We start from the raw sequence: 22,052 nt of genomic DNA on the forward strand, positions 1-22,052 counted from the left end.
TCCAAGCAAACTTGGCTGCCAACGGACACTAAAACGAAACATACAACAACTGGGGAGCCTCCAGGTTTTGACGTATACCGAATTCCCACAAAGAAATTCGGGCTGCGTAAGCTTGCTACGGCCGGGATGGGCTAGAGACGACTACCTCAGAATCCGAATCCACTCAGGAGGGATGCCTCCATTGAAGCATCCTAACATACAATACGTTAACCTAGCGTGGTGCCTTTTGTCGTGATCCGCCAGGTACCTTCAATTATCTCTACCAACCTTACTTGGCTAAGAAGGCTTTACCAAGGGTCGACACGTAGCACGGCGTGTCATGTGCTACAACGACTTGTAAGTTGGCGTTCGGCGATAAGGTTTTGCCCACTCATCTATCGCATCCGTCGCGGATGTTTGAGATGGAGGAGCAGGAGCATGAGCTGTGGATGGTCGCTGTAGTTGAGTTGTCTCCTTCTTGAAGGCGTTCTTCCACGCGGATTGACGCTCAAAAATCGCGCTCCACAAGCCAGGCTGCTGGTGGTGCGGAGTGGGGTCTCCCGGCGCCTCACCCGAGCCGATCTTGCCCGTCAAAGCAGTCCAGGCATGCCCCAACTCGTCCGTCCAAAGCAGCGCGACGAAAACGATGAAGAACGTGAGAGGAAGGGCAGCGACCCAGAAGATCCATTGGCCGCCTTGCATGTCGCGGATATCGTGCGTGTTCATGCCGAAGAAGCTGCAGACAAAGGAGAGTGGGAGGAATACGACGGTTACGACTGTAAACGTGTAGATGGCGTTGTCGTGACGGTCTTTCGTTAATGCGGTCTGTTCATTGATCCATCTCTCCAATCCGATGGATTCTCTTTCGATGGTCTCAAAAGCTTCTACTCGCTTTTGTACGTGCTCTATGCATCGTTCGATGAAGGGCAGTTCTGGCCGAGGCGCGTGCTCGAGGTGATGACTGTCAAGGGAAGACCACCCTAAGCATTGGGATCTAATCTCCTGGTACAGGCGCTTGAGGAGGTCGATTTGGTCGTCGAGAGTCTTGAAGATGGCCTTTATCTCTTGTTGAAGAAATCCAATTTGCGGCCGGGCTCCCTTCCATCGGCCGGATTTAACGTTGATTTCCTCTTCAGGTAAGTAATTTTGATACAGCTACTATGAGATGGTACTTACTAGTTGTTTCCAATACTCGCGGTAGATGAGTGTGATATCAGGCGTCATGTCGCCCGTGCTGACATCCCGGACAAGGTTCCCAATTAGAGCGCACATGAGGGCGGCAGGGGATGCCACCTCCTTCCTTTGAAGAGGTACCTTCATTGATGTTCTCCAAAGTGTTATCCGGCCGCGATGAAGAAGTGCCTCGCATTTCTCCAGATGTCTTTCTCTATCTTGCCATCTTCTGCTCTTAAAGCGAAACATAGCAAGAGAGAGGACGCAATGCATCCAGGCTTTTCGGAATTCGATAGGAACTTTGAAAGACATAGGGTCCGGCCCTTGAGGCTTGGACAACTCGGTCTGTATGACGCACGAGAGATGAGCGACCCGTTTGAACATGGTGATAAATGCCACGGTTGACCGTGCATGAGCGAGACCGTCGTCCACGAGGATATTCTGGTATCGATGTTTAGTCCTAGTGCCTGCGAAACGAACAGACATGGTTACCTTCATGACGAAGAACACTGAGCCCCAGTACCTCTTAGCGCAGTCCGCTGCGTTCTCCAAAGGGAGATAGAGCTCAAACATTTGCACTGCGGCGACGAAGAATGTATCAAGCGTTGAGAGACCTTGGACGTAACCTCCTTCTTTCCTCCGAGTGACTGTGAGTAGATGTGTGGTCACTTCCGGTAGAGTCTTCTCTCGGCTATGAATGTACGCTTTTCTCTCCTGTTCGTTGACATTTCGTAGAAGTTTCTGATGTATGTCCGAAAGAAGTTCGCAGTCATCGACGGTCTGAGCCTGAGCATCGTGGGTTGTTTCCCTAGATGGTTGGCAAGCGATGGTGGCCCAAGTTAGGGCATGGAAAACGCTATAATCTTGCGTAGTCGAAGGGCTTGTTCCACAACTGTCGCTTCTTAGGGGGGCCGTTTGAGTCGGTGCATTGTCTTCTAGGTCTCCTGATCCGTTTCCAGTAGGCCGACTTGTTGCAGGTGAATCGACTTCTGCCGTTTCGGAGGCGGAAACCCCAGAATGCGTAGTGTCCAGTGTAACTTCAGAAGAGCTCACGTCATACCCTGGAGGTGGCGTGGATTTAGTCCTTTCCCATAGGAATAGCTCGTTGCTATCCGCCATCTCGAACTCGTCATCGGACTCGGGCGGATGAACGATCATAATGCGTTCGGCGCGTGTCCTACGGGAGTCAGTAATTGCTCGTAAGCTCGTATATCTGAACGCACCGCCGAATAAGCACTAGATGGGCAGATCCTTTCTGGGCTTTAGTCATGACTTTGTCCCAGTCACGAGGACCAATTGTGCGCCCGCCCATGGTGACGCGGAAGATATCTCCGAAGCGACGTGCGACTCCGGACTGACTACCCTTGATATCCATGAAATGTGCTGTAAAACTCTTCAAATAAGTTAGCAGATGTGTAATATTCACCCTCTGCGTTGAACTTACAAACCAAGTTCTACAATCATCTAGGCCGAGCTGCCATATACAATTTCCTCCATCAGTAACTTTGATGAAAGGGACATGGGGCGGTCCGCGAGTGGGCCTCTGGATCATGGAAACAGTACTAGATTGAAGGCCTAGCTCTGCCAGCTGAGAGCAAGTGAGGATATGACCTGGTTTGGTTAGCTCCGCCTGTCGCTGCAAGGTTGCACCCACCATCATCGAGTACCATACACCATAGCTGGGAAACATAGAAACATCGATTCTTACTTCCCACGGGGCTGCGACATACGACCTGCTGCGTATCACGTTCTGGCTCTGTAGAAGTGGAAAAAGACTGCAGAAGTGTGAGCGGAACATGGCTAGCCGTGCGCGGTGGCGTGCCGCGTTTTGGAAGCTCGTCAAGAAGGAAGTATGGAAAACAAACGACGGTGACGACTCGGTTTAGATGCGACATGGCCGGCGATGGGTGAGCCCAGAGTTTCTGGGTAACGAATGGCTCCATGTATCGTCCACGAGTGGCGTAATGCGCGAAGAATGGCCTTTCTCTCTGCTTTCTGATGGCCTCCAACCCTTGTTTGACCATTCGCTTTTCCCGCAATGACAGCTCAAGGGCATTCAAAGAAGTTTGCTGGCGCCTGTTAGACACAGCCGGACCTACCGGGATAAAACAACATTTGACCTACAATGAATTCGTCAAAATCCATGATCTTATCATGCTTATGACTGGGCCCATGTAAGCACAGGAATGGAATATGGAGGGTGTATGACGTACACCCATCGAAAAACACCTTTGGTATCCTCAACCGCATGGGGCCCGCATGTGAGCTCAATCGACATATCATCCTCCCCCTCGTCACCAAAGCTGGTGTATCGGGATCTGATTATATTATGAATCCTACACTGGGGGCTATCTTTGACCTTCGATTTAGGCGATTTGGTGTCATCTGTGTCGTTCGGAATCTGATCGTCGATGGAGAATACGCTGGATGCTGTATCCGAGCCAGCCTCGATCTCAATCTCTTCCGCGTCGCTGCCTAAAGAGGAGGTGTCGTCTAGAGCTTCAAGGGTTGGTGGAGGGAGACCCGGTGCATCGGTCTGTCCTGAAAGTCACGCATTAGCCGACACTTCTGTAGAGCCAGGGCGGGAAACACAAACACACCTCGCAGGTGCAAACTGCCTGCACTGACCCTTCTAGGGGACCGTGAATATCTGTAGGGGACTATGCTGTGTTCTGGTGCTCTGTCCCGTCTGGAGTCGAAAGATGCGGAGCTGCGCGGACTTGGAAACACCTCTACCTCCCGATTGAAGTTAACTCCGGTTGAAAGATTCACATCCGAAGAGGATGATTCTGGTAAAGCCTCTATGTATGAATAGAGATGCGTGATATCCTCGCGGGAGCTGTTCCCCGCTGATACAGAGCTCGCAGCCTCGTCCGTATCGGTAGTCTCGGCCATAGCCAATATTGGTGCAGCAATGACCCAAAAGTTGGATGATATACACCGTCACGTAAGCTTTCGAAGCGCGAACGAGGTTTCCGACACGTTACCGGGGCCATTGTATTATTATATGTGTCGTTCATTGGCAAGGATATCCGTCATACGATGGCTTGGGGCGACGAGGCTGAACTTTGCCCTCACGCGAGACCTTCGGAAAATGTCAGCTAGGTCAGGCTATCGTAATCGGTAATCCGAATAGAGCTGGATGGGCGCTGTGGCGGTCATTGTTGGGTTGAGGTGTGGGTTGAGAGGAATAACATGATCGTACAGTTCGGGTAGGAGCGAACGAAGCGCATTCGGCAACCGCGAGGGACCCAAGAGGTCGCTGCATCGGTGAGAATGTACTGAGAGAACATTAAGAAATGGCCTCGCTTTACGTATTGCATCATGGAATGCTCACGTATTATTACTTGAACCCATGGACGAGCTCACATGGGAAGCCAATATCCACACCCACCATATTCGTCCGTGAGGGTTCGGTCGCTTCCTGATGCAGCACTACCGCTTCGCAAACCCCCCAACTCGAGGTCCCTCTCACATTCTCCGTTGCTAACCTCCCTAAGAGTCCACTTCCAATACTAGACAATGGTCGTCGGAAACAGCTTCGCCACCAGACATATGCGCCCAGCGCGAAACCACCTGACATCTTCATGAGAGATGCTCCGCACAACTATCGCCCATCACATTCTGTGGTAGACGGCGCGGTCTTCTGGGCCTGAGGAGGGCTCTGTTCCAGTAACGAGAGAACGAAAGCCCGGACACGGGATTCATCGTCCTGGAGGAAGGCGAAAGTTCGGAGTTGTATTGTCCCAAATCGGGAAACACGGACGGCTATATTCCGCAGAGCGCCTGCGGCTGTGGCTGATACCAAGACAAAGGCGGAAGCCAGCCTTGGAATCCAGGAGAGCACGGGAGTCGCACAGGAAGCGGAGAGGCAGATGTAACAAGATGACTTACTTGCATTTCTTGGATTCGTTGAAGCGCTGCATTACTCGTGACGATGCGGGTATCAATCCTCCACCTGATCTTACAGAATGAACATGCTGGTGTAAATCGCCGAGAAGAAAGTCGTCCCATGTGTGTGAAAATAATCATGAAGATCGTAGCGGTTTCCGTCCGTATACGACGGTGCCCGGGAGGTAGGCGTGGACCTTGTAGTTCCTCAGCTCCCTCCGCATCTCGGCGAGGAAGACTTGCGCACGGGGGACGGACCACTGCTGGCATCAGTCAACGTCGACCAAGGAGTGGCGCAGGAGACTCACCCCGCCAACCTGCGTCAGCAGCCGGATCATGAAGCCCTCGATTCCTTCGTGCAGCCGCAGCTGGTTCCACCGCCCGATGTTCTTGAGCTTCTTGTCTTCAGGCCAGCCGTTCATCGGCCATTTGTACGTTATTTCCGTGACATCTACAAAACCAGCTTTTTCCATTCTTTCCTTAGCTTCGTTCCAGATGGTAAAGCTCTTGCCGAACTTCTGGCCCATCTCGATGACCGTCTGGCCCCAGAGGTGGAAGAAGTGATCGGGCCCCTGGGAGCCATCGTCCGACGTCGGCTGCACCGAGTGCTCTACTATCTCTATCCATCCCCCGGGCTTCGTGTGATTGTACGCCTCCTCGAAGAAGAAGTCCCAGTCCGGCACGCATCCAAACAGCTCGCGGATGTGGATAAAGTCGAAATGGTCAGGCGGAAAGGTCCAATCGAGCGTCACGTCGTCGATTTCGAACATGCAGTTTGGCGGGACCCATTCGGGCTGGATTGGGGAGAGGTCTGTTCCGATGACGGTCGCGGAGGGGTACTGATCTGCTCGACGTCAGGGAGAAGCACCCCGGTTCGCGGTTACGCAACCTACCAGCCATATCAATCGCCCAGATGCCCGTCCCCGTGCCGACGTCGAGGATTCGCTGGGGATTCTTGATGGGCGCGAGATGCAGTTTGTGGTCAAGCGTGAGCAAGTACATATGATGGGCAAAATCGAGGATCTCTTTTGCTAGCTCGTCATTGGGGCCCTGCAGCTGTCAGACGTCGCAAAGCTCCCATGGACGCCGTGCCACCTACCCAGTACGCGCCGTCCCTGTATGCGTGATACTGGCGCCCGTTCTCCATCCGGTAGTGCATTATGGACGAGGCGAGCGTGTCGGTCTCGTCGCCCAGCAGACTGCCGCTGTCGAAGCCCGAGTCGGACACATAGTCGGGCTGGTTGTCCGGTTCCTGCGGCGCCGCGTGGTCCTGCGAGTCGGCGGGCACCGGCACCGGCTGCTCTGCTGCCTCGCTCACTTGGATCGCGCTGTCCTGCCCCGTCGAGTGGAGGCTGAACGAGTCGACGGACCTGGAGGGCGCTGGATCGGCCATGGTGACGGGGGAGGAGGGCGCTCCAGCGGATCCGGGCGGGATAAAGAGAACACGGCGGGCAGAGACACGGTCACATTTCAGTTGAGCCGCCGCGCCGGAATTTTGGAGGTGCTGGCTGCTGGCCGCTGGCTGCTGGAGCGTCTTTGTCTGGCGGAGGGCGGCCGCAGCGCTGGATAGGACGGATTTGACGTGGGAAGGCCGGTCCCCGCTCGCGCTGCGCTCTCCTGCGCGGCCCCCAAGCGACGCACCAGCAAACTCACTGACACTAAACACCAATCCCGCACTCCTCCCGGCCGGCATGCGAGCGCCGTTCCAGCCAGCCCACGCCGGCCGGCGCGGCGTGCAGCCCCACGTGCGAATGCAGACGCGCGCCCGTTCGAGAGCGGCAAAGCCTAGCGAGCTGCTTTCCCCTTTCGCCGCGACAGACGCTGCCGCCGCGAGGGCCCGCTGGCCAAGGAGACCCCTCCGTCAGCCCTGGGCGACCAGATATTACCCCCGATCCGCGTGCAGCGCCGCAGGAGCACATTAGTCCTCCCGATCCTTCCAGATGGCAGCAGAGACCGCAACGGGCAACGGGCTCGTAGCCGCCGCTTCGGGTGACCTGCCCATCCTTATCATCGGGTCCGGTGCGTGCCCGAATCTGCATGGCTGACAACCACAGGCTGACGTGATTCGCAGGCAGCACTGGCCTTGCGCTTGCTCAGGGCCTCCGCGAGGTACGTAAGACGGCACTGTGTCACCCGGGCTTCTGTGTGCTACAAGTACCGCTGTATTCCTTCCGCCTGGTCTAGCCTCGTCCGTTTCTTTTTGCGTTGTGTGGTCCTTCCGGCTGGCTGAAACAAACCAAGGCAGGCGTACCATGCACCGTCTTCGAGAAAGACCCTCTCCAGGCGCGCGAGCGCGAGCGCGATTGGAATATGGGCCTGCATTGGGGTGCCCCTGTGCTCAAGAGCCTCATTCCTGACGAATTGTGGTCCAGGCTCCAGAGCATCCAAGTGGACCCTCACGTGCCCACCAAGGAGCTGGATACGCTCTCGTTCGTTCAAGGTGACACCGGCGAGACCATGGCTGCCTTCACCTTTGGTCCGTTTTACCGCCTGCGAAGGAGCAAGCTACGAGCACTTCTTTCTCAAGGCCTAGACATACAGGACAACAAGCGGCTCTCGGATGTCACCTCCGCAACGGATGGAGCATCTGTCACTGCACACTTTGCCGATGGAACCACAGCTACCGGACGTCTTCTCATTGGTGCGGATGGTGCTCGTTCGACCACCCGTCAATGTCTTTTGGGCCCTCAGATTGGCGCGATCAACAGGCTTCCCTACGCGGCGACCTTCGTGCAAAGGAAATTTCCCAAGGAGCAAGCACTCTATCTGAGGAAGTTTCACCCTCTTTACTTGGCGTGTGCACATCCTGACAACAACTTCGCCTTCTTCGGAATGCAGGATGTCGCCGACGCAGACGATCCCTCTTCCTGGACCTTCTTCTTCTACATCTCTTGGCATAGTAGCTTAGAAGAGCAGGATGCGACCGCTAACTGGACCGATGCGCAGCGTCTAGCCCAGCAAAAGGACCTTTCGAAGAAGTTCTGCGATCCCTGGAAGAGCGCTTACGAGTGGACTCCTGACGACACGCCTGTGTGGTATATGGGGCTGACAGACTGGGATCCTGGTCTCGAAGGCCATCGATGGGACAACCATGATGGACTGATCACCATGATTGGAGATGCCGTACACCCGATGACCTACCAGCGAGGTCAAGGACTGAACCATTCGATTACGGACGCCGGACAGCTTCGGGATACACTGATCAAGATCGTCAAAGAGGGGGGTAACCGGAAAGAGCTGATCACGGCGTTTGAAGAAGACATGATAAGACGGGGTGGAGGAGAAGTCAGGGATGGCACCGCGAACACGACGCTCTTGCATGACTGGGAGAAGGTGAAGCAGAGTCCTTTCTACACTAAGGGCATGAAGAAGAACGAGTAAGGGCGAGAATGGGGCTCCGACTTGTCAATATCCTTCGTCTTCCTCCCTCTCCATTATAATACAATCCCTCCTCTCGGTATTTCCCCGTACCGCCATATGTACATATATCCTCACGAGGTGCCTCGATGCGCTAGACTACGCTTTTTGATATAATTCATACCGCCTCGCCATATACCCCCTTGTTCTTTTACAGCTTCGCATGATCCTCATTAACCAGAACATAACGATACCTCGCCCTTCCGTCCTCCATGTCCACCACACTCCGATTCGCCTCGCTCATCCTCCGCTGCTGCACCCACGGCCTCACCCCCTTCTCCGCCGCAAATCGCAACATCTCCTCGATCTCCCTCGGACTTCCAATCTGGCTCCCCCCAATCTTACATCCCTTGGCAATTAACGTAAACGCCGCAATAGCAGGCAGCTTATCCTCCGGCGCGCCAACCTGAATGAATTGCCCGTTCGTACGCAAAAGCCGCAGGTAGCCCGATAACGGCATATCGGGCGAGGAGACGGTCGACACGATGAGGTCCAGCGTACGCGAGTGCTTCCTCTCCCACTTCTCGTCCTCCGACGTCGCAATGAACTCGTCTGCGCCCATGGCTTGCGCGTCCTTCGCCTTGCTCCTACTCCTGCTTATCGCAACCACCTTCTCGCACTCCAGCGCCTTCGCAAACAAAACGCCAAAATGGCCCAACCCGCCTAACCCTACGATTCCCACCTTCTTCCCCGGCCCCGCGCCATTCTTCTTGAGCGGCGCGTACACCGTGATCCCGCCACACATCATCGGCGCTGCATCCGCGCTCGCCAGCCGCTCGGGTATCTTAACTGCAAAGGGCGCCGGTACACGCACGTAGTCCGCGTACCCGCCCATACTCCAGTATCCACTCTCCCTATACTGCCCATTATACGTGCCCACGAAGCCCTTCCCACAGTGCTGTTCCATGCCCGCGCTGCACTCTTCGCAATCAGCGCGCAAGCAACTCGCTGCCTGCGCACCGACGCCCACTCTATCGCCCACTTGGAATCTTCGCGATGAAGCGCTGCCGATGCGCGCTACGTGTCCGACGATCTCGTGCCCGACGCAAATTGGATAGTGGGTGGGGCCCCATCCAGAGCGCAACGTGTGGATGTCTGTGCCGCAGATACCGCAGTGCGTGATTTTTATGTCGATGTCTGTTTCTGCGAAGGGCTTCGGTGCGAAGGATTGCCATTGCAGGTTTCCCTGCGCGGCTTTTGCGTCGTGGGCGAGCCAGCCGTGGAAGGTTTCGGGGACTGACATCGTTGCTGTATATGAGATTTAAATCCTCCACCAAAATAACGACTCTAAAATTTAGAAGGCAACGGGGAAAGAGCAAGTGCAATGGAGTTGAGAGATGATGCAGTACTTTCACGAAAAGAGCATAGACGTCCAAATAAAAAGATGGAGATCGAAAAAAGCTTGTGATTCAAGTGACGACATCATGGCCGAGCTTCCTGAGTCGTTATGGGCACTACTGGGGTGTAGTTATCCGAGGTTGTTTGATGCTTGGATGCCCCGCTTAAAGATGGGACCTGCATCTGCTCAGTAGTCGCTTTTTCTGGACGGAGATAGGGTTAAATCCGGAAATGAAGAAGTAGGGCCGCAGGAGTCGATGGTAGAGCGAGGAAAGATTTTACATACTCAGCGACGTCCCAAATGATGAGAACCTGCAAATTTCGGGACCTCGCCAATCGAAACTTTCCTGGCCCGCAGCGCCCGGGCTTATATCACGAAGACGCGGAGAATGAAACGAAAACTCTAAAGAATCTCGGGAAGCCATGCGAATTCAAGGTGGCCCGCTCAGGTGCGATTGCATAAATCCAGAACCAGAACGGTGAAATGCCCGCCCAACGCTCATCGTTATGCCCACAGAAAAAAGAGGCTCGTTAAAACCATGAACTGAAAAATCAGCTCACCACCATCCTTCTAATCCAATCCCATAAAAGCCTCCATCAACCCCCTAAAGTCAGGCGTTCCCAAGCCCGTAACAGGATCCCAACCTCCCACAGTCTCAAACCCATCAGTGCCACAACCGGGATTACTACCAGCGGTGACACCCTTGATATACTTGTCCGCGTACTGGTAAAGCACCGGGTTGAGAAAGCCTACAGAGCTCTTGCCCGCTTTTATCCTCTCCTCATTTATCAGCGTAATCATTGACGCGAAGAGAGGGGTGGAAGCAGAAGTCCCATCAACTGACTGCTGAGCTCCGCCCACGAAGACCGCGTAGTTGTGTCCGTTGGCCGAGATATCGGGCAGTGCGCGGGCGTTGCCGGAGTTATTGAAACGGTCCGCTGTGTAAGGCGGCGGCATGTTTTTGAGGTACGCTGATACGATATCGGCCTGGTAATCGGGCAGGGCGAACACGTCGCTGAAGCCACCACCGGATTTGACGGACGAGTTGATGGCGACTTCGGGCTGGCGGCCGGAGGAAAGCGTGCCGGCGATGTCGGTAATGCTATCGTCGAGCTGCGTGGCTCCCACTGCGGTGACGTACGGGCAGGTTGCAGGGAAGTCGGGCTGGAAGCGGTTGTCTACGCACTCGTCTTGCGAGTTTCCGGCAACGCCGTTATCCGCGGCTGAGAAGAGCACCGAGACGCCTTGCAGGCCGAGCTTCATGTACTCGTTGCAGAGAGTCCATGTACTTGGGCGTCAGCGCATTTTCGTTGAAGCCCCAGGATGTGAAGACGACTTTCGTCTTGATGAAGTTGGCGTCGGCGCCGGTCATCTCGTTTTCGCCGACTTGGTAGAGTGTTACGTTTTGAGGACTGACAAGCGCCATGGCAAATTGTAGGTCGAGGTTGGATTCGTCGTGTAGGTTGAAGTTGGATGCGTTGGAGTAGTCGAGGCTGCCGTTGTTGACCAGGACGACATCTGGGGCGCCTACGGTGGAGGGCTCGTACTTGCTGAAGAAGGTGTCGAGGTCTTCGGAGACGTAGGTATTTGGGTTGTATTCGACGATGCCGAAGCTGTTGTCTTCGCTTGGCTCGTCGGATGGCTCCTAAGGTACGGGTACAATATTAGCGTGGCTCTCAAAGTGGCTAGGATAGTAAGTTAATGTCTTAGCTAAGTGCTTGCTGTAGTGCAAAACGCCCTCACGGGGCGCTTCAAACAACAGCACATACTTTGGCAGGGGCGTAGACTTCCTACCGGACGCCTTAGCTTACAGGAATGTTATAGAGAGCTCGAAGGCAGTCGGGAGTGACGGCGTCCAAGCAGTCTTAGAGAGAAGCGCTGCCGCTCTGGGCTTTTGGTCTTCCCGCAGTCGGCATTTCTTCGTGGTAGGGGTGATATCCATGGTCAGGGTCTGCAGGATTTGGGATATCGCGCTTCACAGCATGCTGTTGCGGCCTGATGTCGAAATGAAGGGTTGGCGTAATGATGTTGATGTGTTCCGTGGTATGGTCTGGCACACTATACTCCTCGCAAGCAACGTGACCTTGGCCGTTTTCAGTATGACTGTAAACGTAGTACTCCGTGCTCAGAAGCCTCTCGACGCCTTCGACTGACAAATCGAACTCCAGAGTATGTAGGGCGCCCTCATTCTTGACTGATGAGATGCCGTTGTCGGATAGCCATTTCAGGACTGCAACTCGGCTCTCATCGCTGGGCGCGAAGGTCTCCGTAATCTCGTCAATCGACCAGTGCTTGCCATAGTTCCTAGACTTCGGATTGGAGACGGAGTCTAGGTACTCGTGGGCTCGATGCATGTTTCTTTGCTTCAAGCCGATGCGAACAGGCAAGACGGCAGACGCATTCATCCGCGGTCGCCGCGTCCATTTCTGCGGTATACTATTTCGTTTCTCGTGAACGACATGACTGTAAGACGAAGTGGTGGGAAGAGCGGACGAGACAGCAACGAAGGCTGCAAAGGTTGAGAGAAACAAATGCATAGCCAAAGAAGTAAATGAAACACACTGAAAGTAAATGGAACGCCTGGGGACTCGCCGAGTTTAAGCAGACGATGTGGGAGGACTATTTCAAGACGGCTTTTCCATACCTTATACATGGCCATCTCAAGGCCCCTGCAGCAGGCGGTGACAAGGCTGTACAAGCCTTCTACATCCACAGCTTGACGGAGCACTTCATGCCTTTGCTCTTCGAACAGAAGCCCTGATTCGTTACAGCGGACCACTCGACAGTAAGGAAGCCTGAGCATCAGCCTTCGCCTATGCTCGCCTCTTCCCGCTGCGCCGCATCTTGTTCTAATCCTCCATCTGATTCGCCAAACCCTAAACTGACCATGCGAGGCCCGTGGCTCACGATGATTGAAGAGGAGCAAAGCTTTGGCGGCACATGGATCGCCAGGCACGGAGGTGCGCTAGTCATGGTATACCTACGTCTTCCGGTTCGGTCATCGAAGCACATCCCTTACCACCTCGGCAGAAGACCTCAATACGGGCTATAGGACTGGTACAGCATCTAGAGACGCCATGCATTGTGAAGGAGCAGGCTCTAGGGGGTTCCACAACTGCAAATCCTCGTATGAATGCCTAATAGGCGAAGCTTCGCGTGAGGGACTGAGCGGCGGTTGGGCAATGGAGTTGACTGGTATCAGCTAGGCGGAGGGACGGAGGCGCGTAACAACGCAGTCAAGCAATGCGGCGAGGTTGTGGCTTGGGTTGTTGGTAGTAGAGGAGAGAGGAAGGCTGATAGTGTTTGGGGTCCGAAACGCCGCTACTGACAAGTGCTAGTGCTCAGCCTTACCATCTATTTTCGGACACCAATGAAGCAACATCCGAACCATCTATAAGGGCTGAGGTGGGAGGTATGCTTGAAGGTACCCAGAACCCTATTAGCGCTGAGCGAGCAAGCACGTTTCCTTCTAGTAGTCGGACCTTGTGTCATTAGGGAAGAAGGCCGGATCCGAGGTCAGAGGGCGGATATTGCTTTTGAGTCCTGAATTTAGATTTCTGCTAGCTATTCGAGCGTTTCTATCCGTGTTGCATCATATTGCAAGGGCTGTAAAACTGCCCATGGAAGTCTTGGTAGAGATTGCCCCCGAAAGTCCTCTGGATACCACCACTCTTGCCATCAATCAGGTGCGCATTCCGCTTAGAGAACCACGACCACCCTAGCTTGCATTACCAGATCCGGCCGTCAAAGTGAAGCCCACTTGTACTGTCGTAGTTGTTATACCCGCATAGCAGCAGGAGGCGTTGACGTAGGAGTGGCGTTGCGGCAGATCTCACGAGCGCTGTTGCAGCTGCGCGTGTCGTCTGATGGAAGGCTGGCGCAGAAGGGCTTCATACATTCAGCCTTGCAGTCGGCGTTCTGACAGCGTTGACGGTAACACTCAATGTACTCGTTGTATTTTGCGATGCAGACCTTGTCCGGATCGTCCGCGCGCGGAACCACCTGAAGTGTCGAAACTGGGCTGGTCTCGATCTGCTTGAAGTCAGCTATGTCCTAGAATGTAGCCACAGATTCGGCGTGGTTAGACGGATGAGCTGCACGTCGACCGTTTGAAGCCCATCCGGAGGAAGTATGCAGAAACAGTTAAGGGTTGCTTACCTGTGCAATAGGCTGAGGGGCGTCACAGACAGGGTACCCGCAAGCCCCCCTGCAGCGCGCACTGCTCTTGCCGATATCGCATCGGCACCAGGAGTCGCAGCCAGGGCCGCGACCGCAACGGTTCATGCAGCTGTTGTACTGATGTACACAGACGAGGCATCGCGGAGGGGGTGGTGGGATAGCCTCAGATGCGGCATTGTCGGCGTCAGACGGTGATCGCTGCTCGATGCCTTGGAGGGCTTCAGACAGAGTATCGTCACAATCGGGGTATCCGCACCCTCCGCAGCGTGAGACCTTTCCTGTCTGGCAATGGCACCATTCGTAGCAGCCACTGCGGCGACCGCAGCGGTTCATGCAGGCGTTGTACAGGTATGTGCAGGCGAGGCATGGCGGAGGAGGAGGCGGGATAGCCTCGGATCCAGAGGAATCTTCGGTGGAAGGTGCCTCATCAGTGAATGTTGGCTCGGCGGCGGTCGACCGCTCTCCCGGCGTAGCGTTGCAAGGACCGAAGTTGCAGTCGCCTGCATCCCCGGGTAGAGAGGAGTCGTCGGCGACGGACTGCTCATCGGTGAGCTGTGGCTCGGGGGATGGCACGTCCAGAGACCCGGACACCGGCGGGGCGACAACGCTGGCGCTGACCGCCGTCATCATGAGGGCCGCAGCCGCCAACAGAAGGCGCTTGAGTAGCATGGTGACTGGAGAGAGTCGGCTTGCTTTACGCGTGCGGAAAGTGTGAGGTTTTGTCTCCGAGTGAGGCCAGAGAAAGGTGGGGAGAGAGACGGAAGGCGAGCAAGTGGAGAGTTAATATGCGGAGGATAGCGTGTTTATACGTTTAGGCGGCGAGGCTGCCCAAGGAAGGCGCAAGTGAACGAGGTGGCAAGGTCGGCATAGCGATAGCGCCTGCAGCCAGTCAGTCCCATTAATGTATGAAGGCAGTGACAAGAGATCCTCCACTGCTCCAAGACGAAACTCGAGACTCATCGGCGTTAGTGAGGCCTTGGCCGGGAAGAATGTGTAGGAAATAGCGTTGAGTTAACACCGTAGCATTCACTTGTCACCTGCACTGCTGAAGGCCTTTAGCAGAGTTTACAATGACCAAGCAAGACATTCTTGTATGCGTCCCGCGACGTCCATACCCTAGCTCATCTCATTCGACATAACTATACCATTGCAAATGCTCTTGTGGGGCTCAGTCACCGTTCTATCTCCTACTCACTCATCATCTCAATCGGCCTCCTGATCCTTATACACGCCCACATCATATCCCCCGTTAGTGTCTGGAACGAGTCGCACTATGTATCTTTGCAATGGGCCCTTGTTCGTTTCCTCTGACACTAGCTCGTCAGTGTCATGGTACTCCTTTACCAACTTGTCCTGGATCGTGTCCAGCGCTTCCAGCAAGCTTCTGGCTCCCAGCTCTTCATTGTAGTGCTTATTGGCCATCTTTGCACAGAATTTCCCATCTTCGAGCAAGTCAAGATGTACGTGGCCGATGTATCGTTTAACATCATCGCGAAGGTCTATAGGCTGCCGGACGTGATCCTCCTTTTCGAGAATGAATTTGTGCAGGACAACGGCGGTTTCCGAATGTGAGAATGGCAGGAACGGGACTATAAGGCGAGTCCGGCCTGTAAAGGGTGCCTGTATGAAGACGTTAGTGAAGGCGGTACCTCATGTTGCAACGACTCACCCCAAACTTTTGCATGAACGCATCCTTCAGTTTATCTTGCAGGCGCTCCAAGTTAATGGCCTCTCGCTCCTTGTCGCTCAGTCGACACACTTCGTTTTCGTAGAATTTTTGGATAATCACGTCGCCGTAGTTCGTTGCTAATATCCAGATGAACTTCGAACAATCGATATTGCGGTTGGTTCGTCGATCGTTATACACACCTATCCCAACGTCAGCATCGCACTCCAGGACTCTGAGCAAGGGGGGATACCTTTGTCTGTGGCTTCTAGGAGCGAATCACGAACCACCTGCTCCGTTTTGTCGAATTCATCCAGGAAAACAACAGCCCGCTTCCCATTGTTTTCCGCAATGAAGTTATTTAGCTCCGAGCCTTCGTCGTTTCGGAAATACCCATGGGAGGCGCCTAAGAGATCCATTCTGTCGCGCAGCTGTGCGCAGTCGATCACAATATGCTTCACAGACAACAAGTTTCCCATTTGGATAGCCAGCTCAGTCTTCCCATGACCCGAGGCACCGGCGAAAGCCATAACCAAGGGGTTTTCATTCCGATCCGCGATGTGGCTGAACAGTCGCGTCATGACCAACTCCGCAGGAGGCAATTGTCCGATCAAGAAGTATGGGATCTTCAACATGTTGAGCATCTTGTTCGCCGCAGCGACCTGGATCTCCCTGGCTTTGGGTTTCTTCAGCATGCTCGCCCGATACAACGAGTATCGGTGGGTCAAATGCAAAGCGGGCGCAAGCTCTGCTCGGGCGTTCTCGTCGCACCAAGAAGTTGGTCCACTCCGGTAGATGGGACCCTTCCCCTTGGGCGCATCCAAGTAGCGAATCCACATATCCTGGGGGATAACCTTCGGACTAGCGTTGTAGGCTAGCAGCTGCTTGACCACACCGGTTGTGTTCACTATCGCCCTTCTACCCTGAATGATGGCAAATGCAAGCAGTGGGATCGGGAAGCATAAGTGATAGTCCTCCGGATCGGCTCCGTGTTCCAAGAGTATCCCAACGGCCTCGGCTGAGTTTCGTTCAACGGCGTAGTAAAGCACAGGGCAGGCGTGCTTCTTCATGTTCTTCTCGAAATCCTCATCATTGCCCTTGCGCTGCTCCAGATACCATTTGAGAGTAGACATGCTGCACTGGTTCTGTACAGCTAGGCATAGAGTCTTGATGCTGGTTTGCTGATGAGCGATACTCTTCAGGTAGTCATCGGCGTTCGCGCTCGGGTGGGGTACCGTAAGACGGTGAAGCTTGAAGTTCTCGTCGTGTATGGCGTTGTGTGCCCGCATACTTGCATTCAAGTGCTGCATTCGGGACAAGAATGGCGAAAGAAGAGCTGGTGGGGGAAGTATGGAGATTTATGTCCTGGAATGAAATTCTAGAAGATACGCAAATAGAGCAAACTGGAGGACACGGACGCGCAAGCGCAAGATGCAATCACAGAGAAACAAGAAGTAGAAACTAGGCCTTACTTGAGGTTTGTATGGCATGCCGAACTTGATCGACCGCGGTCCGATCCCAACACGATACTGTTGCCGTCAAATTCCTGCAAGAGGGTTCGCGGGCAAGTAACTCAGAAGCGGCTTCGAACAGACTGTGCACGAAAGGATTGTGGTTCGCATTCGTTTGCTCACCCGAATCTGAGATTGAAAGCGGTCCACCAGACGGGAAGTTGCGATGCTCTACTTGTTTTCCTCAGAGGAGTTGCCAACAAATGCTTGATCGGTTTCTATTATGTTGGCCATGGGTACGGGGCCGTTTGCGTCATTCCTACTCTTGTCGTTCCCTGTCCATGGCGGCAATCGTCTACCGTCTATTGCATGGATAACGAGGGAGGCGTGGACGGCGGACGAGATTGAAAAAAAATGAAGTGTTGCGAGATAAAGTGAGATATTTCCCGCTAGTGGGCGATGGATATGGATGAGGCGGGGAACCAGCAGCTACGGCACGCTAGTATTACGCTATCCCTGTTATGGTATAGCGTTCACTGAAATCTAAATCTGTCTAAAACCTAGGATGAACAGGCCCCAGAAGAACACTCTTTAGGGATGCGGCTTCGGGGCCTCCTAGGGGCGGCGATGCGAATCCCCGACGTTCTGCCTTCCAATGTTTCCTTCCTAGACACCGAGATCTTTACGACGCCATCTCGCACACCATGTTATCTGGACCATCTTTCTCCACTGGCGATTCCCGTCCCCTTCTGACTGTTGCGGATGCGTGTGTGGTGCTCTCTTTGGGGTTGGTGAAATAGGACCATCGCCAGGCGTCACATTGCTCTGATGCGAGGGCCATGTGCGGCGATCCGCTGAGGCGTCAAGAGTCGACCCTGCCGCTGCTCCGCTTGCTGCTTCGTCAAGACTCGCTTTTCGTTTATTCCATCGGCGCCAGAGTAAGAAGAGCACGAGTACGGCCACGACGGTGATAATTGTAGATATGACTATTCCTGCTAAGGCGCCTGCATTGAGCATTGACTGGCGACTGACGGAGCCCGTGGGACTAGGACTGCCGACAGGTGCTAAAGTTGCCGAAGGACTAGTAGAACTCCCATCCGAGGTCGGTAAGGCAGTCGAAGCTGAGGTAGATGACGGTAGAGCGACACCAAGAGTAGCCGCCAGCGAGACTTCCGCGGAAGTCCCACAGCAAGTGGTATCGTTTCCGCAACACCACATCGTAGAATTCGAGTTCCCGTCGCAGGGTGTCATGATAGCAAACCCTCCGCCTATCTGCACACTGTCAACGAAGCTGCACAACAAGATGGGCCTTTCTGTGAGTGAATCAAAGAGACATATTGTCCTTACCACTTCATCAGGTTGGATACACACGTCCAGGCAGTGTTCGGGGTCCACGGGTGTGGTTGTACAACCGTTACGCCAGTACCGCACGATAGTCTCCGAAGGGGGGGCTATAGCAACGTTCTGACACAGTCCGTTCGGTAAGCATTTGTCTGCGGTGGGCCCTCCAAAAGTCGAACCAGCGAAGTGGTTAGTACGATTCGACGCGCAACAGACCAATATAGCTCCGTCAATGTAGCTGCAAGGTAGGAACTCCGGATCCATAATGTTTCCATCGAGGCCGTAACAGGTTGCGTGACAAGGAGGGATGTAACAGACGAGTAGAGACAGTGACAATAGAACGGAGGCAAGTCGAAAGAAGGGCTGCTGAGAGGTCATCTTGATGAATGGATGTTCGATATGCGAGACTGGGAGCTAACGTGAGTAGCAGCACTGCACGAGTTATTAAAGTGCTTCGCCCCTTGCGATGAATCATGCTTCAGCCACGGGATTGCTGGCGCCAACGATTCCCGTAACAGAGGCAAGTACAACAGCATGCCTGCAGCGAGGCGGCCCAGCGGCTTAGCTGTGCCACTGTTTGACGGCATATGCAGTGACGATTCTCGCCTCACGTTTGACGTTGAAGCAACAGAAGAGGATAGGTGCTGATGCCTGATGACCGTCTCGATGTGGTCCAAAGAACGCTGGCCTACCTACCACCGAGAGACGTTGGGATGCGTGTACCCGATCGGCCGGGGGTCAGCCATATTGACTAGCGCGAACCTGATTTGCGCGCTAATTAAGCGAAGAGGACTTTCCTGTCATACTCTATTCCTGCTCACAGCCGGCGCCGTGGCATCTTTGGGATCAGACCCCTGTCTGCACTGTCCCGTTCTCATTCATCCGTACAGTCACCCCCCCTGCTCGGCATTCTAGCGCAATCTGGCTTTCGGGGCTGGCACGCTCCACCTTTTGGTCTTTTACAAGACTCGCTACACCGCGCTAGAATGCCGAGCAGGGGGGGGGGGGGTTGACTGTAAGATGCTGTGCCTTATAACGGTGGGGTTCCGCCTCCCCAGCAGGTCCTGCTCTGCCTCCATCTCTTCGCTTCGCTCTTATCGCAGGTTTTCCTTCTACGTTATTTTCCGCCATGACTCCATCGGTGAGATCTTTTGTCCCTGCTGTCGTCGTCCTCTTCTTCATTCTGAGCCTTCTTTACTTCAACTACGAACCACCATACGCTGTGCCGGTCGCTGAACAATCAAGAAAACCGTTCGTTGCTCTTACCAACGTTACGTCTTGGATCTGTCTAAGCAGTGCTATAGATTCGGCAGCGACGTATCCCTACAGCAAATTCTTCAGTTCATTTATAATCCAAACAAGGCTTCGATAACAACACCGTCATTCTCGCACGGCGGCAAGACATACGAACTGCCCTCCGACTTGGGCTACACCTCGCCATTAGGCAAGGATGTGTGCATCCTCGACGTGGACACTCGGCCGTTTAATGCTGAAAACCAAATATTCCATGGCGCAAATTTTGACTGGTCGAAGCTCGATCCATACTCGGGAGGCATAATTAACCACTATATGTACGGTAAGTGGACTCGTCCAGCAACCCCCCATTCAACACTCACCCCGTGTAGCGCAAATGCATGGCTACGATTACAAATTTCTTCAAACTGCCACCGAATCGGAGCGCCATCCTACCTGGGTCAAAGTCTCCGGCCTAGCGAACGTGCTCAAATCCTACAAATTCGTCGTCTTCCTCGACGCGGACGCCCTCTTTAACCAAATGCACATCCCCATTGAATGGCTCCTGAATTACTGGTCTATCAATGTGACCACCTCGCTCGCCATGGCCTTGGACCCACCGGGCGCCGTAAACAACGACACTTACGGCCGACGGTACTCCAACACCGGGTTCATCATCGCGCAGAACAATGCGAAAACGCACGAGATACTCAAGGCGTGGGATGAGTGCCCTCGTGAGACGCGATACAAAGGCTGCTCTGAGTGGAACAAGGTCCGGTTCCACGAACAGAGCGCGTTCGGTACGTACGTAAGGTACGACTACGATCAGTATCTCAAAGAGCTGCCGTGCGATGAGGCGAATGGGGAGTGGGATCTGGAGAATTGCAGAGGCGTTTTTATCCAGCATATGTGGTGGAGGACACCCACGGTGAGGAGCCATTTCGGAGATAGGACATTGCAGTTCCTGATGGAGAGAATGCATAAGCATGCCATGGATGAGAAGGAGAAGATAATAGATACCCAGGTGCAGAATACGGTTAACCGATGAAGACAAAAGAGGGCGGTTCATCGCACGAAGCATGCATGGGTACGGCGTTCAACCGGTCTGCTTCTTGTCATCGATTTCTCGTTTTCCGTAAGCGTCGGCGTTAAGGAGTGTGGTTAGAGATACCAAGTGCACTCTTCCAGGGTTTGAGATGTATCGGAGCCGGGCCATGAAGATTGGGGGATGACATCGTCTACGGGATATATGTACGCTACTTAGCACATCTCGATTAGCCCGCGCCTACAGACGGAGGGAATACCCACAATCGTTGCAACTGTATCGAAGGGTTGAATGTGCGCTAGAGTCTGCGGCTTTTGGAAGAGGAGGTCGAGAGACGAAACGGACTCAAACACGGACACTAGTCCACCCACGCGTCAGCCAATCAAACGCGTCTCCCCCGCCGAAACGCGTCCGCGATGGATGATCCACCCCAACCACACCGCCTTCCTCTCCACTCCCCTCCAATTCCTCTCCTCACAAGAATGTCCGCCGACGAAACAACCTCCACCCCAGCGCCGACTCACGAGCCTCCATCCCTCCCTGCCTCTCCGCTCCCCAAACGCACAAAAACCCTCTCTAACCCCACCCCTCTCGCACGCGCCCCACCCACCGACTCCGGCAGCGCAACACCCACGCCCTTCGCCATGTCCCTCGAGCACAATCCCACGCACCCAATTGGGTCTTTGCAGCCCCCTGCGCCCATCGCACCTAGCGTAGCAGCGGCCGCGGGAGCGGAGCAGGCGCTGCAGGTGCAGTTGCTGAGCGAGAAGGCGACGGCGCCGACGAAGGGGAGTGCGTATGCGGCGGGGCATGATTTGTATAGTGCGCGGGAGGTGGTGATTCCCGCGAGGGGGAGGACGAGGGTCGATACAGATATTTCCATTGCGGTGCCGGCGGGAACATGTGAGTGTGCCTCCATCCTGGCTTTATGTTTGCGGCGTGGAGGGTCAATTGGAAAGCAATTGCTAATGCAGGGGGATGAATAGATGGGCGTGTAGCCCCTCGCTCTGGTCTCGCAGCCAAACATGGAATCGACACCATGGCGGGCGTTATTGACGCTGATTATCGCGGTCAGGTCGGCGTTATACTGGCGAATCTTTCGGATGAGGACTTCCAGGTCAAGGTTGGGGACCGGATTGCGCAGCTCATTGTCGAGAAGGTATGCTATGCACACCACATTGGCTGATGGAAGGCAATATACTAATATGGATACAGATCGCTATGCCAGAAGTGGTAGTAGTTGAGAAACTCGAGGAGAGCGTGCGCGGTGCAGGTGGCTTTGGCAGCACCGGAGGCTTTGGCATTACCGCAACGGTCAATGGCGTTTAGGCGGCTTCA

The 22,052-nt window shown here is 54.3% G+C and overlaps 11 protein-coding genes across 11 annotated transcripts; 4 read left to right on the forward strand and 7 right to left on the reverse strand.

Moving 5' to 3' along the window:
* Positions 1-324: 324 nt before the first annotated feature.
* BU26DRAFT_560432 (uncharacterized protein) lies at positions 325-4,047 on the reverse strand (the record flags this gene model as incomplete). Its single annotated transcript, XM_033832800.1, has 9 exons — positions 325-1,107; positions 1,156-1,593; positions 1,645-2,329; positions 2,376-2,545; positions 2,597-2,763; positions 2,861-3,221; positions 3,277-3,316; positions 3,366-3,693; positions 3,753-4,047. The coding sequence occupies 9 exons, from the start codon at positions 4,045-4,047 to the stop codon at positions 325-327; spliced, it is 3,267 nt and encodes a 1,088-aa protein (XP_033688095.1).
* Positions 4,048-5,180: 1,133 nt separating this feature from the next.
* BU26DRAFT_420614 (S-adenosyl-L-methionine-dependent methyltransferase) lies at positions 5,181-6,436 on the reverse strand (the record flags this gene model as incomplete). Its single annotated transcript, XM_033823375.1, has 4 exons — positions 5,181-5,303; positions 5,352-5,890; positions 5,937-6,093; positions 6,143-6,436. 4 exons carry the CDS (start codon positions 6,434-6,436, stop codon positions 5,181-5,183), a joined length of 1,113 nt encoding a protein of 370 aa, XP_033688096.1.
* Positions 6,437-7,019: 583 nt separating this feature from the next.
* BU26DRAFT_214636 (putative monooxygenase) lies at positions 7,020-8,518 on the forward strand. Its single transcript, XM_033820695.1, has 2 exons — positions 7,020-7,062; positions 7,115-8,518. Exon 2 carries the CDS (start codon positions 7,354-7,356, stop codon positions 8,422-8,424), a length of 1,071 nt encoding a protein of 356 aa, XP_033688097.1. The 5' UTR covers positions 7,020-7,062; positions 7,115-7,353; the 3' UTR covers positions 8,425-8,518.
* On the reverse strand, positions 8,518-9,901 carry BU26DRAFT_214621 (GroES-like protein). Its single transcript, XM_033820693.1, has one exon. The coding sequence runs from the start codon at positions 9,701-9,703 to the stop codon at positions 8,612-8,614; it is 1,092 nt and encodes a 363-aa protein (XP_033688098.1). The 5' UTR covers positions 9,704-9,901; the 3' UTR covers positions 8,518-8,611.
* Positions 9,902-10,369: 468 nt separating this feature from the next.
* BU26DRAFT_587916 (subtilisin-like protein) lies at positions 10,370-12,231 on the reverse strand (the record flags this gene model as incomplete). The annotated part of the gene is made up of 4 exons (XM_033834703.1): positions 11,859-12,231; positions 11,611-11,663; positions 11,136-11,444; positions 10,370-11,056 (listed from the first exon to the last, which is right to left on the reverse strand). The coding sequence occupies exons 1-4, from the start codon at positions 12,202-12,204 to the stop codon at positions 10,370-10,372; spliced, it is 1,395 nt and encodes a 464-aa protein (XP_033688099.1). The 5' UTR covers positions 12,205-12,231.
* A 1,127-nt stretch (positions 12,232-13,358) lies between these two features.
* BU26DRAFT_601284 (uncharacterized protein) lies at positions 13,359-14,647 on the reverse strand (the record flags this gene model as incomplete). The annotated part of the gene is made up of 2 exons (XM_033835256.1): positions 13,359-13,831; positions 13,958-14,647. The coding sequence occupies 2 exons, from the start codon at positions 14,645-14,647 to the stop codon at positions 13,577-13,579; spliced, it is 945 nt and encodes a 314-aa protein (XP_033688100.1). The 3' UTR covers positions 13,359-13,576.
* A 534-nt stretch (positions 14,648-15,181) lies between these two features.
* On the reverse strand, positions 15,182-16,777 carry BU26DRAFT_528401 (P-loop containing nucleoside triphosphate hydrolase protein; the record flags this gene model as incomplete). The annotated part of the gene is made up of 3 exons (XM_033830846.1): positions 15,182-15,598; positions 15,648-15,847; positions 15,898-16,777. The coding sequence occupies 3 exons, from the start codon at positions 16,775-16,777 to the stop codon at positions 15,182-15,184; spliced, it is 1,497 nt and encodes a 498-aa protein (XP_033688101.1).
* An 800-nt stretch (positions 16,778-17,577) lies between these two features.
* Positions 17,578-18,952, reverse strand: BU26DRAFT_214919 (uncharacterized protein). Its single transcript, XM_033820697.1, has 2 exons — positions 18,443-18,952; positions 17,578-18,367 (listed from the first exon to the last, which is right to left on the reverse strand). The coding sequence occupies exons 1-2, from the start codon at positions 18,812-18,814 to the stop codon at positions 17,762-17,764; spliced, it is 978 nt and encodes a 325-aa protein (XP_033688102.1). The 5' UTR covers positions 18,815-18,952; the 3' UTR covers positions 17,578-17,761.
* BU26DRAFT_214918 (uncharacterized protein) lies at positions 18,953-19,431 on the forward strand. Its single transcript, XM_033820696.1, has one exon. The coding sequence runs from the start codon at positions 19,091-19,093 to the stop codon at positions 19,349-19,351; it is 261 nt and encodes an 86-aa protein (XP_033688103.1). The 5' UTR covers positions 18,953-19,090; the 3' UTR covers positions 19,352-19,431.
* Positions 19,432-19,444: 13 nt separating this feature from the next.
* On the forward strand, positions 19,445-20,770 carry BU26DRAFT_515472 (uncharacterized protein). Its single transcript, XM_033828075.1, has 3 exons — positions 19,445-19,687; positions 19,741-20,012; positions 20,062-20,770. The coding sequence occupies exons 1-3, from the start codon at positions 19,566-19,568 to the stop codon at positions 20,715-20,717; spliced, it is 1,050 nt and encodes a 349-aa protein (XP_033688104.1). The 5' UTR covers positions 19,445-19,565; the 3' UTR covers positions 20,718-20,770.
* A 426-nt stretch (positions 20,771-21,196) lies between these two features.
* Positions 21,197-22,043, forward strand: BU26DRAFT_419595 (dUTP diphosphatase; the record flags this gene model as incomplete). The annotated part of the gene is made up of 3 exons (XM_033823311.1): positions 21,197-21,617; positions 21,701-21,873; positions 21,930-22,043. 3 exons carry the CDS (start codon positions 21,197-21,199, stop codon positions 22,041-22,043), a joined length of 708 nt encoding a protein of 235 aa, XP_033688105.1.
* Positions 22,044-22,052: the final 9 nt, after the last annotated feature.

Source organism: Trematosphaeria pertusa (genome assembly GCF_010094035.1).
Source record: "Trematosphaeria pertusa strain CBS 122368 unplaced genomic scaffold BU26scaffold_3, whole genome shotgun sequence".
In the NCBI taxonomy this organism is placed as follows: domain Eukaryota; kingdom Fungi; phylum Ascomycota; class Dothideomycetes; order Pleosporales; family Trematosphaeriaceae; genus Trematosphaeria; species Trematosphaeria pertusa.

Bases quoted from the DNA above. Each gene is read 5' to 3' on its own strand.
- BU26DRAFT_214919 (XM_033820697.1), bottom strand. From the start codon at position 18,814: ATGACCTCTCAGCAGCCCTTCTTTCGACTTGCCTCCGTTCTATTGTCA. The intron at 18,368-18,442 runs GTAAGGACAATA...GACAGTGTGCAG, and splicing joins GTATCCAACCTGATGAAGTG to ATAGGCGGAGGGTTTGCTAT.
- BU26DRAFT_214918 (XM_033820696.1), top strand. From the start codon at position 19,091: ATGACCGTCTCGATGTGGTCCAAAGAACGCTGGCCTACCTACCACCGA.
- BU26DRAFT_214621 (XM_033820693.1), bottom strand. From the start codon at position 9,703: ATGTCAGTCCCCGAAACCTTCCACGGCTGGCTCGCCCACGACGCAAAA.
- BU26DRAFT_214636 (XM_033820695.1), top strand. From the start codon at position 7,354: ATGGGCCTGCATTGGGGTGCCCCTGTGCTCAAGAGCCTCATTCCTGAC.
- BU26DRAFT_515472 (XM_033828075.1), top strand. From the start codon at position 19,566: ATGACTCCATCGGTGAGATCTTTTGTCCCTGCTGTCGTCGTCCTCTTC. The intron at 19,688-19,740 runs GTTCGTTGCTCT...GCAGTGCTATAG, and splicing joins GCTGAACAATCAAGAAAACC to ATTCGGCAGCGACGTATCCC. The intron at 20,013-20,061 runs GTAAGTGGACTC...CACCCCGTGTAG, and splicing joins AATTAACCACTATATGTACG to CGCAAATGCATGGCTACGAT.